Here is a 14,578-nt window from a genome sequence, read left to right as displayed (position 1 = left end):
GAAAAAAATGTTTTGCGGTATTGATAATTAAAAAAAATTATAACACTTCCAAATTATAAAAAGATAATTATAATAATATGTTATCATAAAATAAAAAATTGAAAACAAAGTGATTTTTGTTGCACTTGAAATAAGAATAATAGAATATAATATAGTCTAATATAAAATTAAATTGGCTGCATAGACGATAAATTTTGGATTCGTGAGTTTGAAGCAATCGGAATCAAATATACAGAGTGGAAGAAGTACGATAATGTATTGAATGAGTTCAACTGAAAAACAATAAATTTGAAAGATGATATTGAGTTTAATAGACGTATAAGATATAGAGAGAGAGAGAGAGTACCCCACCAATCTCCTCTCTGTCTCTCTCCTCCCACTTGTTTCATCAAGCCCTTTAAAATCTTCCCTCCCCACAGCCCGCAGCTCTCTGACTGACCCATTAATGCCACATAAAAGAATTCACATATTTCACACTCCAAAACCCAATATGAACACCGGCCCCCTCCTTTTGTATTTATCATAACGTCCTTCCCATACAAAACCAATATCAAAAACAAAGTGCACATGGGGAAGAAGATGAAGCTCCCTTTCCTCTCCAAGAACACCATACAAGCAAAATCCTCCTGGCCATGGCCTTCCTGTCACCAGCCCAGAACTCTCTCTTTCAGAACAGATGACAGCCTCTTCAAGACCATCAACTCAGCTTACTTGGACGCCATCATTGAGGCTGAAACGCCCGAGTCATGGTTCTCCAACTCCTCTGAATCAGCAAGCTTTTCAACAGCATCTGACGAGTCTGGGGGTGATCCTGTTGAGACTGTCATTCGTGGTTTAAGGTCAGAGAGGCTGTTTTTCGAGCCAGGAGAGACTAGTTCAATCCTGGAAGAGGCTAAGCCAAGCGGGTTACCATTTAAAGAGAGTGTAGTCTTGTCAATGGAGTCTCAAGATCCATTCGCGGATTTCAGGAAGTCCATGGAAGAAATGGTGGAAGCTCACGGGTTAAAAGATTGGGGAGGTCTTGAAGAGCTTTTGTGTTGGTATTTGAGAGTAAATGGCAAAAGCAATCATGGCTACATCGTTGGTGCCTTCGTTGATTTGCTTGTAGGTCTTGCTCTCTCGTCTACGGCAATTCCTTCTTGTTCCAATTGTTCTCATTCTCCTTCTTCTCCTTTATCTTTTTACACTTCTTCTTCCTCTGAGGATTCTTCAACAACTCCTTGTGTATCTTCATTAGAAGCTGAGGAAGAGATTGATAACACCAGTCATTGTTTATCTTCATTATTAGAGGCAGAAAAGGAGATCACTGAAGATAAAGATGATGCTTCTTCATCTTTAGATGTTTGATTCAATATCGGAAAATATTGTGTATACCCACTAAATTTTAGAAATGATAGTGAACTTTTTCTTTTCTTGATTCTTTTCTCATTCTTAAATTTTCTTTCCCCTTGTTTCTATCTCACCAAACACTAGTCCAGACCAATGTTTAGACAATGCACATGCCATCATGTTGCATTCCGCAATTAATGGAAATACAACTTTTAAGAGTACAGGGAAATTTCCATGCAATTTCAAGCTTGTTTTTTCTGCTTTTGGGAAACCTTTTTGTTTAATGAAAGAACATAACATTGTCTGTCATCAACATGAGACAAACTTTTTATATCATAAGGTAAAAGTAATCAATCTTTATTTTTTTTAAAAAAATAACAATAATTAAAAGAAAATTTACCAGAGCTTTGCATCAACGGTATTCTGCTCCTGATTTCCATGTGGGATAATTTATGCATTTATCTTAGCTAATAACTGAATTAAGAGTCTGGTTAATGGATATTTATAGGGATAATTAAATTATTATTTAATATTGCTATATATAGATTAACATTTCTCTTAATTTGTATTTATAAATTTTCCGTTCAAGTTTTAGGCATTCCTTGTAAATCTTGTAGGGAAAAAGATAGAGGGTGATGATAGCTAGGTATCTGCCAAACAAAATCAGCACACGTGTTGCGTCTACGATTGAGCAATATGCACCATTCGATTCATTTCACCTGGCAGTACCTCTGTGTGCTGGGAAAATCCTGACATACGATGGAGAGATCACAGCCGTTGATTTCAAAATGGATAGTCATTATCATCTGATAGGTACAATTCCAGCCCGGACTTCGGCATGGTCCTACACTCGTATCCTTGCAGCTGCAGCAATATTATCTTTCTAACCAACAAATTTGAGAATATATATTTTCCTAATTTTTGAGAATCAAAATAATCAACCATGCAGGAATTTATCTTTTATAAAAAAAGTAAAAAAAAAAATCCCAAAGGTGGGATCTTCCTGCGTTCCTCATATGTACCGAAAAAGCAGCTCCAAAATTTCTGAATGAAAACAAAGAAAGGCCTCCCTCCTGCATGCAACTCACTCAGCTTTCTAATGGCTTCCAGAAACATTTTCAGATAAAGCAAATTAAAAAGTTAATATCCTTTTCCTTAAAAAAGAAAAGAAGAAGCAAGAAAGAAACAAAGCAAGCGTGGGGCTCCTCATGGAATTGCCTAATGGGAATAGGCCCTGCTTGCTTTGTTTTTCTTGCTTAATTTCTCGTTCGAGTGAACTAAATGTTATGAGAAAAAACAAGATTTGCACATATTCTCTAGTGAGGGAAGGGGAATGTCGCTGCCATGAGGGAAAAGGAGTGGTGGTAAGACTAAGGGGCGGAGCGGGCCGTGGTATTATCAAACCAGATAATTTGGTCATTCCTTTAATTTTATCGTTGAAAGTGATATATGATTCAGTGTTTCCTTAAATAGTACTATTTGTGATTCTTATCAAATTTACATATGTCATGTCTGCTGAATTACACTTGTTATTGATTTTTCTACATTCCTTTTTTTCCCTTTAAAATTTGTTAAACAAAAAACATAAACCACTAGATTACGTAATTATAATCTATTTTTGAGATGCAATCTATCATGTACCTCAATTAGATAGTATATTCGATTTTGGTACTTGCTAGCTAGTGTACGTTGAGGCTAAGCAACACTAACACAGAGAAGGATCGCCGTGCCCTTTCATATATTGCACATCATCAATTTAGATTTGTCATAGTATTGTAATCCAGAATGTTAAATACATATATATATATATATATATATATATATATATATATATATATATAGATATCCAAACTCCCTTAGACTTTGTAATTGAATATGGTGAATTTAAAAAAAAAAAAGAAAAATCTTTGATAGGGTGTAATTGGCCAAGTTCTCCGAGCTTCGTTTAGAGGGAAAACTCTTGCAACTCTGCAAAGTCATTTATTAAGCTTTGCAGAAATAAAGATAGAAAATTAGTTTTAGCGGCCAATTCAAATTTCATAGCAGTACCATTGCAGCTTGTTAGGTGTATCCATCATTCAAGTGGTAATTAAATGGCATTCATAAATTTCACCAGCCTTTTAATTTAAAAGCAATAAAAAGTTAGGAACAATATTAAATGACAACTTTTTAAAGACATGTGAGAATCCAAAGATCTGCTCTTCAATATGATTTTTTTTTAATCCCGAATAAAATAAAAATAAAAATAAAAATAACGTAATCGTCAACGCTCAATGTTTAAGAATTTCGGCTTCAATCTCAGGGCTGATAGCCTAAGATTCTTCTCAGCGCCGAAGCTTCTAAACCGTGTGCCCTGCTCTGTTTTTTAATTGAAAAAACAAATAAATCCTCACACTTAGCAAAGTAAAATAAAAGTAATTAATACAAGCTAGGGTAAGATTTAGAACAAAATAGGATCCTAGCTTGGATATTGAGGGCAGCGGGCTGCTTTTCTCCATTCATGTATTTATGAATTTGACTTGGCCTAGAAGACAGTGAGTTAAAAAGCACAAGAAAAGTAGTTATTTAATGCAACGGGCCCAAAATTTCTTGCCATGTTTTCCTCTCTCGATTTTTCAAAATCAAAAGTTGTTGGAGTTGCAAAATCAATATATCCACGTACCTCAAGAGAGATGTTGATTATCCACCTGTTAGGCTATTACATTAATTAAGCAAGCTTGTTCATTAAGAAAATATCTTAATTTCAGTATGTTGAAGATAATAATTTGTCACGCTCAATTATATATTATTAATATGAAGATATTTTTAATTTAATATTTTGTTTGATTTTGAGATGGATCGCAAACATTTATGATAATATGTATATATCAAATTTTATAATCCACTCCAATGATTTAATTAGCGTTTCTATCATTTCGGAGTTCATAAATGGATGGTGGTGGTATCATTCAATAATATGAAGGTGTCTGTGCCAAAAATGGATCCATCTGCACTAGATCATTTGTGCTTGGGACAAACAAACTCATCCTCGTAGCCATTTGCTCTGCAGGCTTTTACTTGTCCAAAGCTTGGAGGAAACCAAACAACGTGCATTTCAAAAAACCATTAAATCATGGTCCATTGTATGGTAATTAGTGAGATAATGACACATTAATGGAGGAACCCCATTTTCCAAGAAAATCGTTTTTCACGGAAAATACGACCAAAACAGTCTGGAAGTTGCTGTCTGTGCATTTAATCCTAGGCTTTGGAGACTTGGATTTGGACTTATGCATTCATTAAACGCCTCATTTTTGCTGTCATTTTTTTTTATCTTTTCTTTTAAGAATCAAAGGGAGCTCTTGGTTTTTTGCAAGGCTTAGCAGTTTGCATGGATAACATTTTCAACTTTTTGGAAAATATTTATTTATTTTTTATTACACGAAGATTTTGATCAATTACACAATTAGAAAAAGTCACTTCTCCCTACAAACTTCATTTCTTCCATCCAAAAATAGACAATCCTGTAAACTCTATATAGATTTAATGTCTTGCATATATAGCTCGCTCCTTTATATACATTTGAAGGACTAATGAAGTTGTGCTTGGATTTTCTTTTCATAATTTTTTCATCTAATTTGGAAAAAAATATATTATATAAATTATTGCAATTTGAACATTGGCGATTGTAAAGGGTTTTTTCAATAAAAAAATATAATATTATAATAAATAAAGTGCGATGCATTTGAAGCGTTGAGCACTTATAACAAAAGGTGCGGGATACAAATTAATTAGAGAAAGTGTACTGACATAGCAGTGGAGAACAAGCACGTTGGATAGGAATAAGTAAAAGAGAGCACTTGGAAAGAGAATAAAGAGAGAGGATATGTTAGAGGGGAGTATATTGAAATTCTAGTGTGTCACACTGATAAACTTGTCAAAACGTTTTATATACTAGAAAAGAATGGTAATTTGGGCGTAACATGCGCATATTACAAAAACACGTGCATATTGAAAACAGTTAGTAAGAGTAATATGCGCATAACAAGAGAAACACATTACCCACAACATGTAGTGTAGTAGTGGGTTTCGTGACACCCTCGCTTGTTTTTTATGAAAAAGAAAATTTTCGAAAAAAAAAATCACTCATACTTTAACGAAAGGTTAGAAGAAAGATTTTTTAACTATCTCTATATTTGAGATATCAAACCAAATTTTCCAAAAAATCTCATAAATGGAATTAACATATGAACCTTGTGACTTATGTTATATTACTTTTACAGTAGTTCACGTGATATAATTATTTTATTTATTTTAGTTGTTTTTATTTTTTATATATATTATTATGCTTATAATCAAATAACATCAAAAGAAATGATAAGTTAAAATGCATTCGAGTATTTGATTTATTGATTAGTACATGATTTTTTTACTTAAAAAATAGAATTCGAATCTCTTTTTTTCAAATCTTAAAAAAAAAAATAATAGTCAACATTTACAATGATACATCTCTTTTTATTATATAATAATAATTGAACAAAAACCATGTATAGTACTGATTACTTTTTAATATTCTACTATCATTAACAATTCAAGAGATAAAAAGAAAAATGTAATATTTTGCAAAACATTACATCTAAAACAATCAACCATGAAGTTACGGTATTTCTGTGTTTACTCTTATTACCTATCAGGCTGCCATCATTAATTATTCAATTAAGATGGTAAGGATACAGGCTATTTAAGTCATATTTCACAGGCCATCATCATATTTTCTGATACCCACAGTGACAGTCGACTTAACACCAACTTCCAGTTAAGCTCTTTGATGTCAAAGTGTATGAATGGCCTCTCCTCTCCTGGGACCAGAGCCTTCTGTACCGTTCAACAACAGTGCTTATTAGATTTAGATGACTCAAACTTAATTTTGTGTTTGTTCTGGAATTTTTCTCCTTATGGAAATGGGAAAAGGCTAAATGGGTCAAAATTCCAAAAACCCAATACGCACAACAATGTTGTTCTTAATTATTTAACTTAAAACCACCTGTATAAAAATCACTCGGAAAATTTTCATGCTGCACAAGTTTAGGCTTTTACTTCAAATCTACCAATGTTTTACTCCCTAGTTTAACTTACAAAGGTTTGCAAATGCCTAGCTATCCCAAAAATGGATCATAATTCATAACAAAAGCAGCAGTGTCTGGCAGATAGCAGATGAAGTAAATGACTAAACAAACCCAAAATTTATGGCAAATAAAAGCTACAGTGAATCAGTGGAAAGGAAAAAAGTACTGCTGGCTAGCATTACTTCTTAGAAAATCGATCCAAATATAAATTTGTTTTTGGAATTAGAGAGATAGTGACTTGTGAATGAGTCCTTTGCTGTCCAAATTAATAACCTTGCGCTTGAGTTTTGTGAATAATCAAACCCTGCTGAAATCTTGCTGATGCTTTGTTTCTGTCACTTTTTTTTTTTTCCTCATAGTCTAGAGTTAGTTCTTACCATTGAATGCATTTTTTGCGGATTGCACCTAACTAACTGGCCACCTCTTCTTTCCACTGGCTTGAATGCCATCCCTGACATTTGCTTGATATTTTCAATTTGGAAAGGCTGTATATTTTCAAAAAGAGAATATGGCCAACTGTTTTATAGATTTTAACTTTCAACCTGCACCTCCCAAGTAAGGTTTTAACTATTTAACAATTCTTGAATTGCAGAGTTTCTACAGATTGTCTACCGTATTTAATACATGGGTCTCTCTGGGGATGACGCCAGCCCATGAAAATTTGGTCTTTTTTTTTTGGGGGAGGGGGGGGGGGGTGTGGGGTTTTGCAGTTCATGGGCTCCTTTTGTTGCATCCATTGTTAGCTTATCCAGTCGGGATTGCGGACCGCAACCAAAACTACTTGGGCTTTAAGACATGAAACCATTGTAGCAAATGTTGTGGGTGAGTGTTTTTTATTTGCTTCTACCTGTAAGCCATCTAAACACCATGTAAACGCGACTAAACAATACTTATGTTTCAGATTAATTCCAAATGGGCTTCTACGTTTCTTGATTCTACTCAAACAGTTACTTTATCTTATTCAATCTCATGTTATCAATGAATCCATGATATGACTTGGAAAATCTCTGAGGTATCCAACGCACGCTAAATTCAAATTGATTAACCATCCCATAATACAATAACCCAAATTGGATATACAAGAAAATATCACAACTGGAATCTAGAAGTTTTTATCAAAATCCTTAAAAAGAAAAAAACCAACAAGTTATAAGCAGTCGTTGTGCTTCTAAATGCATTCTGCTAAAGGGAAAGAGATGAGGACACAATATGTCAATTTTTGATAGCATTGTTGACTTGTCTCCGTTTAATTGAGCCACATGGAACCCTCAAGTGTTGTCAGTTGACAGCCTTGCAGGGTCCTTAGTCTGCACCGCTTGTTAGATAGATGGAATAGCAATCTATAAAGTGAAAGTTAGAACCACCCTAAAAATGTCTTTGAGAGAAAACATTAGGAATATAAACCTTTTAAGACATGGCAATTAAGGGCACCTCTTTGAGGGACAAGGAATGAAACTATGGGGTTCCCTGTCCTTGTTGTGACTGGTTAATTCATTTGATTCGACTCTAATGTGGCCTCTTTTTCTTTTGTATTGTCACAAACCTCTTTACCTTTAAGTCTCAAATCTTGATCTTCCAAATCAAAATGTAACAATTCATTGGGGCAAGGAGTGCCCTTAGGTACTTTTAACTTCATTTTCCGAACATTAAAATTGTCTGTTCTTTTCGCAACAACCATACATATTCTAATATTGACAAAATTGCCATGACAATTGAGAACCACACCATAATCCATTTCTGGTCCAACACACAAATTTCCTGCCCCTTTCTATGAATAGATGAGTAAGAGGGCTACCAGAGCTTAAAGAAAATCGTACCATAAAATCTAGTAATGGGTCATAAGTCATAGCCTAATTAAAGGAAAAGGGAATCACAATTAAGGATCCAGAGATGCGCATCAGCTAAGCCAAATTTACCAAATGGAGAAGGATATGTGAAGGCATTGAAATGAGACGGATAATGGAAATCCATGGCCTCTCTCTTCATTGATGTGGAAGGAAAAACACACTTAACAAAGGAGTTTACAGCTGCTGAGATTTTTTCCTTCAAAAAGTGGAGATGCAGGAAGTGACTTACTGCAAGCAATTGCCCTTGTTCAAATCCGAGTACAAAACTATACAATATGTTGGAGGGCTTTGTTCGTTTGTTTTTTTCATTCCTTATCTTTTAGAGACCCATGTTAGTTTTTTGGTTTCAGTTGAGGCAGTGTGCGTTTTTCTAGCCTCAAAAGCAATGAGATTGTTCCCCACTATCAGGGAAGGTGTTAAAGTTAAGCTAGATAGAGATGGCCATTATGTCTACTTCTTTGATATTTTTCAACATTGAGGCTGACTTATTAATTTTTTTGGGAAATAAATTAATGTGAAGAACATCTCAAAGTAGCAAACCAGTGCCTTAAGTTCAACCTCTGTTCAGAGCATTTCAGTTAAACTAGATTTTTACTACAATTTTAATTTCCATTAGATAAATGATAAAAGTATCCAACACTCAAATCTCAAACGAATTGATTACTATTTTCATGTCATTAAAGACTAATCAATAGTATTACTTGTTTCACTGAGGATGAAAAAGGTTTATAAGGATAAAATGTGTGTATATGTAGCTTAATTACTGTGGGGAGAAAGAAAGTGCTACGGAATTTTTCCCTTGGAACACGAGAGAAAGTACAGTTGAGGATATCTTTTTGCGGGTAGAAATTTTATTTTGTTAGCAAAAAAACAAGGCTTTTAAAAGTTGCGGACTAGTACTGGATTGCTTGCAATCCTCAATAATCTGAATCAGAAAGAGTGAGAGACAGTTCTCAGGTCTGGCTCTGGCTCTGGCTCTGGCTCATGATGAAGGTCCCTTTGTGTTTCCACTACTTGTAGGCCCAAGATTCCGAGATTGATGATAATTTGGATTTGACAAATACTTGAAAGCAGACCACATTTAAGCCCTTTTCTTGATCAGACAACCTCATTTATGGAATAGTTATGAGATACTGCGAAAAGAAAGAAAGGGACAGAAGCAACCATCATTGTCAATTGCACACCCCATCTGAACTACAGTTCCCTACACATTATCAAAGTCAACTATTTGGAGAACTCGGTTCCCATTTATGCTTAAACCCCAACGATTTCCATAAAACATGTCTCAATTTTTAACTGAACTTTGTGAAGTTTCTCATTTCATTCCTCTCCCCAAAAATATAATGCACTAGTTGGGATTGGGATTCTTCTCATGAATACTTTTAAATGCGGTACATGTATCACAGTTATTGATTTACTGATAAATTACCTTACAAACTAGTACTGTATTTGGTTAGACTCTTTTAAGGCATTTTACATGTTTGTCATTCAATTGTAAACGTTTTGCATGTTACTTCTCGATTTCAGCTGAGGTAGGGTGACCATGTTAGGCTACATTTTTCTCAGGCCACCAAATTAAGAAATGTCCCCCACTATGAGAGAAAGGTGTCAAGAGATTAGATTGATATGTAATTTTGTCTACTTACTAAAACCAACTTCTGATCATATGCTATTTGTTTTCTACCTTGAGGGCTGAATTGTTAGACTTTGGCAGTGGGAAAACCTCTATCAAAAATTAACCATAGGAGGAAAATCTTAAGTTCAAACTGTTAGAAAAAGAAGTGAAATCTATGACATAGCAGTATGTATCTCCTCTCACGTAATTAAAAAAAAAAAATTGATACAAAATGTACAGTAACAGGCGTGATTTTTTTTTTTTTTTAAAGTGGGAACAGGCAGAACTATTGTCCCATTTTCAGCAAAGGTATGTATAAAGAAAATAAAGATGAAGTAAAGTAGGGTGGCAAGCTTACCTTATTGGTTTGGAATTGTCACAAATGTTCAATCATAAAAGGGGATTCCAGGTCTGATGCTTGGTTGCAACCAAGGTCCCTTGTGTTCCCACTTTGCACCAGCATGGAGATTGGCAGATTGATCCATGGACTTGACCAACCCTTGAAATCGAACTACAATTAAGTCCTTTAATTCATCTGACAAGTACATTTTCGAAATAGTTATTGAAAGGCACAGAAAAAATATAAGAGATGGCACTCCCCACTCCAATTCTCATAAAATAATCTGTTGCTTCTGCTGAAGCTTTAAAGATTTCATTTTTGAGTAGAAGGATTGCTTAAGATCGGCTGATGTTGGTTAATATGATATTATTGATATACGATGTATTAATGTCAGGCTTCAGAGTGATCAGATGGGAAATATTATTTAAATGGTTTCAATAGGTTAACTACTAAATTGATATCAAGCACCAATTAAACAGTTTTTGTTCAACAAAATTTTCAATTTTTGGTTGGTAAATATATTCCTGTGGTCCATTTCATTACACAGTTCCACTGGGATGCATGTCAGTTCTTCATTTAACCCAGATGTTGCTCAAGTCATCCAAGATAACTAGCTAGACCATTAAGGGAATTGGTTTAAAGTTTTGTTAATTGGATGATTCAATATTATGCCGCTGAGTTAGATTTTGGATTGTGCTTAGTAATTAATGGAGATGTTAGGGAAAGATTTGAAGAGTTTATGATGAATTTGAACAGGGAATTATGTGTTTCCCTGATCAAATAGTATGCAAAAACAAGCATCATGGTTTTCTGGTTGAAGATTCTCCAATTCAATTTTCCCATCAGCCAAAATCTTGCATTTTACCTTAAAATAATATCTTCTACAAGTTGAAGTTGGTGCAAGTTGTGAATGAGAGTGAGAAAGACCCATATGCATCGAAGTCAAGGGGCAATTTTAATACTGAAAATAATAATAATAATAGCTAAGGATTACTGTGTTGGGAAATGCAGAAAGCCTGTCACAAAAATTACTCCATTTCTTACTACATTAAAGCCGCATTGACAGCAGCTGTGTCACCACTACAAAATGACACTCTTGTCTAATTATTACTGTTTCAAATCCCAATGCCTATCTTTTCCCACCCAAGACCACATACAAAACCGGGCCAGGATTTTGAGGTTGACTAGCCCCTGCCCGCAAACCCACAAGCAGACAACATATCAGGCCACCACCAACCCATTTGCTTTGGCTCTTCTACAAGCTGCCCTCTCTGTGACTGTCCTATTCTGCTATAAGTTTAGTTTACCACTAAAAACTTGCCACATGCTTTGCCCAAAAGAGGATAAAAGGTCAGAGTGAGCTCTTCCCCGCTGAACCCACTAGGTAGGCCACCACGAGCAATGCTTTGTGCTTCCTGTGGCAAATGATCTTCCAGATTCAATCCATTATGTTTTTAACCCTTTAATTATCATCATATTGTTCATGGCTCTAGTATACTAGTACAACGTTTACCGTTAAAGCAAAACCCTTTTGTGGGGTAAACTTGTCTGCAGCTGGTCCAAGTACCCAAAGGGGAAAGAAAAAGAAACAAAAGAGAAGATACAGCTTAGTTCTCTGAAATTTGCGACAATCATTTGCAAAGCTCATAACATTTTAACTGGTACACTACCATTCTTAATCTTACACATGACCCATATTATATGTATATATTGCTGGGTCTTTTACACATTCTACTTCTACTGTTTACATGACTAGAAGTTAACTGAACATAAGCCAAAGGCTACATGTTAAAGGTTTTTATTTAAAGAAATATTTTCATTTAATGCATCAAAAAGCTTCACATTCACAACTTACTATAGCATTGAATACGAAAATATTTCTTTAAATACTACCTTAACAAGTGTTTATAATTAAGCTCTCCCTTGTAATATACTAATATTTTATTAACCCATGGGACTGTACTCGAAACTAAGCCCCAAAAAACCAAAACCGTGGCAGCAGCAGCACCTAGAAGTCACGTGGCCTGTACCCAAAATGCAGCTTCGGAGACGCCCCACCAGGCTTGACGGAGAACACCCCGTTCCAGATCTCCGTGAAAGCTCTAACAATAATCCCATGATGATGAGGCGAATTCAGCTGCAAGAAACAGTTGAGAAGCTCCCTTAAATCATCTTTGGAATATATCTCCTTCTCCAATATCATTTGCAACATGGAGTGCCTGAAATCCAAATAAGGGTCATCGGAGTCTTTCTCCACCGCCAGGCTCTCTCCTCCCACACGGCCAAACCCTCGTACGGTGGCCATTGAACCCTCTATTTCCTGGTCCGTGTCGGTGTCCATGTCCCAGTGCTCAGGAGTGTCTGTGCTTGGAGAAAAAGAGGTGGCAGTTTCATATTCTGAGAAGGAACAATGGGTTGTTTTCTTGGAAGAGCTTGAGGAAGAGTAGTTGTAAAAAGAATGGGTATTGTAAGAACGGGATTTTGGTTTTGGTTTCGGTTTCGGTTTCGGTTTTGGGTTAAAAAAACTAGTGAGCTTCGGCTTCTTGCAGCTGCTGCAGCCTAAGCTGACTGATACTGTGTTGAAGATCAGCTTTTTCCTGTTGCTTGACATTTTTAGCAGAGAAAGAAAATGAGAGGTTTTAGAGTTTAGAGTGCAAGGAGCGAAAAAGAGAGAAAAGAGTGCCTTGGCTTGGACCTTGGAGTTGGGATGAGGCAATTGACTGAACATGGGGAAGTTGTCTATAAATCCTGCATGTGAGCAAGGAGGGTCCATAGGGTGATAGAGTGACTGCTTTGTCACTTTCGGTTTTCAGGACACGTTGATCACAACCGTTCAACATTTGATTAAGATGATATTTATACAAGAAGAAATATATTAATGTTTATAAAAAAATACCCTCAACAGCATTTCTTTTATTACAAAAAGGTTTTGCATGCATTAGGATCATCAAATGGTTTTTATTGAAAATATGGAACTTGTTACATGGCTGTCATTAATTAGCATCATGAGTTTATTGTGATGATGGATTTTCCCATTTTCAACTGGATAGGGTATACCGTGTCATTATAGAAAAGATCAATCCATACAAAGGGTTGATTAGTCGATGGAGTTAAGATGATTGTTAATGTATTGGTTAGGAAGGTTAATGGCCTTTTAATATAACATATATACATTTATGACCACAGAAACTGACATGACAGCAGGAATGACCTAGGGATCGGACTTTCTATATACACCATTTGTCATTTGATTAAAAAATTATTGAGCACCAACCAACTGGAGAAGAAGTATATTAGGAACTTTCAATGTAGTAAGTGGTGGATTCAAACATATTCCTGAAGTATTAAGGATTAAAAAGAGATTATGAGGGTTATAATCAAGTGGAAGAAAAAGAAGAAAACTATGCTTGAGCTTTTGACTTGAGATTGGCAAGAGTTGTGACAGAAAAAAAAACACAAAGGAACTTCAATGTTTTTAGTTTAACCAATGGGAGTTGGACAAGCCTTGAGAGGTTGTATGGCCCATGACACAAAGGCCATGAGGATGTGTTGGAAGCAAGACTTATTTGGAAGCAAGTGTACCATCATGTTGTTCTTAATTTATGTTAAAGTTACAAATGGATATAGTTTGTCATAGATAAGGATTCAGGAATAAGGTATTTTCCCCATTGCACTAGTAGTCAAAATCATTGGATGCATGGCAGGCAATTAGCTCCCTCATTTTCATTAGATAAAAATAAGAGAACAATTTTACAAGCAACATGAAGTATCGAATGCAATGCAAGTGTGCAAGAGGCTACTCACTAGACAACAAGGTGATTCACATTCACGTGCATAATCATTCTCCAGTATCAAGTCCTTTACATATTCCACTATGATGGGCTTGTACATAAGGATCACGTTACAGTTTGCTAGGTCCGGACATCAAGGGTCACGGGGCAAATTCAAAGCTAATACCAAACCAGCTGGTCAGCAACCACAAGTAATCTTGTGATTCTGCTGCCACTATTTGGTTTTTTCTGTTAAAAATATTGGTATATACTACTATCACTGGATATTGCAATGATTCTGCTTCTGGCAGCTGCACCCTAGCTTGTTGCTCATCTCACTCGTGTAAAAACGCCATGGCGGTCGGTTCCCCTCATCAATTCTGCTCTGTGCATTGTTGTTAAGAAATGCACGACCTAGATGTACAAATGCTACATAGAGATCACACAACAATTTATCCTCCATGGAGGATACTATTACTGTAAGCTCTATGTAGACACTTAAATAAATAAATATAAATATAAATTAAAAAAAAATCGGGATGGCTGGGCGTACGCCCAGCCATCCCGTCGCC

The 14,578-nt window shown here is 35.5% G+C and overlaps 2 protein-coding genes across 2 annotated transcripts; one reads left to right on the top strand and one right to left on the bottom strand.

The window, feature by feature from the left end:
- On the top strand, window positions 372-1,426 carry LOC18598361 (transcription repressor OFP13). Its single transcript, XM_007027856.2, has one exon. The coding sequence runs from the start codon at window positions 568-570 to the stop codon at window positions 1,345-1,347; it is 780 nt and encodes a 259-aa protein (XP_007027918.2). The 5' UTR covers window positions 372-567; the 3' UTR covers window positions 1,348-1,426.
- LOC18598362 (transcription repressor OFP6) lies at window positions 12,001-12,962 on the bottom strand. Its single transcript, XM_007027857.2, has one exon. It carries the CDS (start codon window positions 12,845-12,847, stop codon window positions 12,245-12,247), a length of 603 nt encoding a protein of 200 aa, XP_007027919.2. The 5' UTR covers window positions 12,848-12,962; the 3' UTR covers window positions 12,001-12,244.

This window comes from Theobroma cacao, chromosome 5 (assembly GCF_000208745.1).
Source record: "Theobroma cacao cultivar B97-61/B2 chromosome 5, Criollo_cocoa_genome_V2, whole genome shotgun sequence".
Lineage (NCBI taxonomy): Eukaryota > Viridiplantae > Streptophyta > Magnoliopsida > Malvales > Malvaceae > Theobroma > Theobroma cacao.
The sequence above is the reverse complement of the archived record's forward strand: the minus strand, read 5'-3'. Positions and strand labels throughout refer to the sequence as shown.

Excerpts from the sequence above, each read along its gene's own strand:
- LOC18598361 (XM_007027856.2), top strand. The coding sequence starts at position 568 with ATGGGGAAGAAGATGAAGCTCCCTTTCCTCTCCAAGAACACCATACAA.
- LOC18598362 (XM_007027857.2), bottom strand. The coding sequence starts at position 12,847 with ATGTCAAGCAACAGGAAAAAGCTGATCTTCAACACAGTATCAGTCAGC.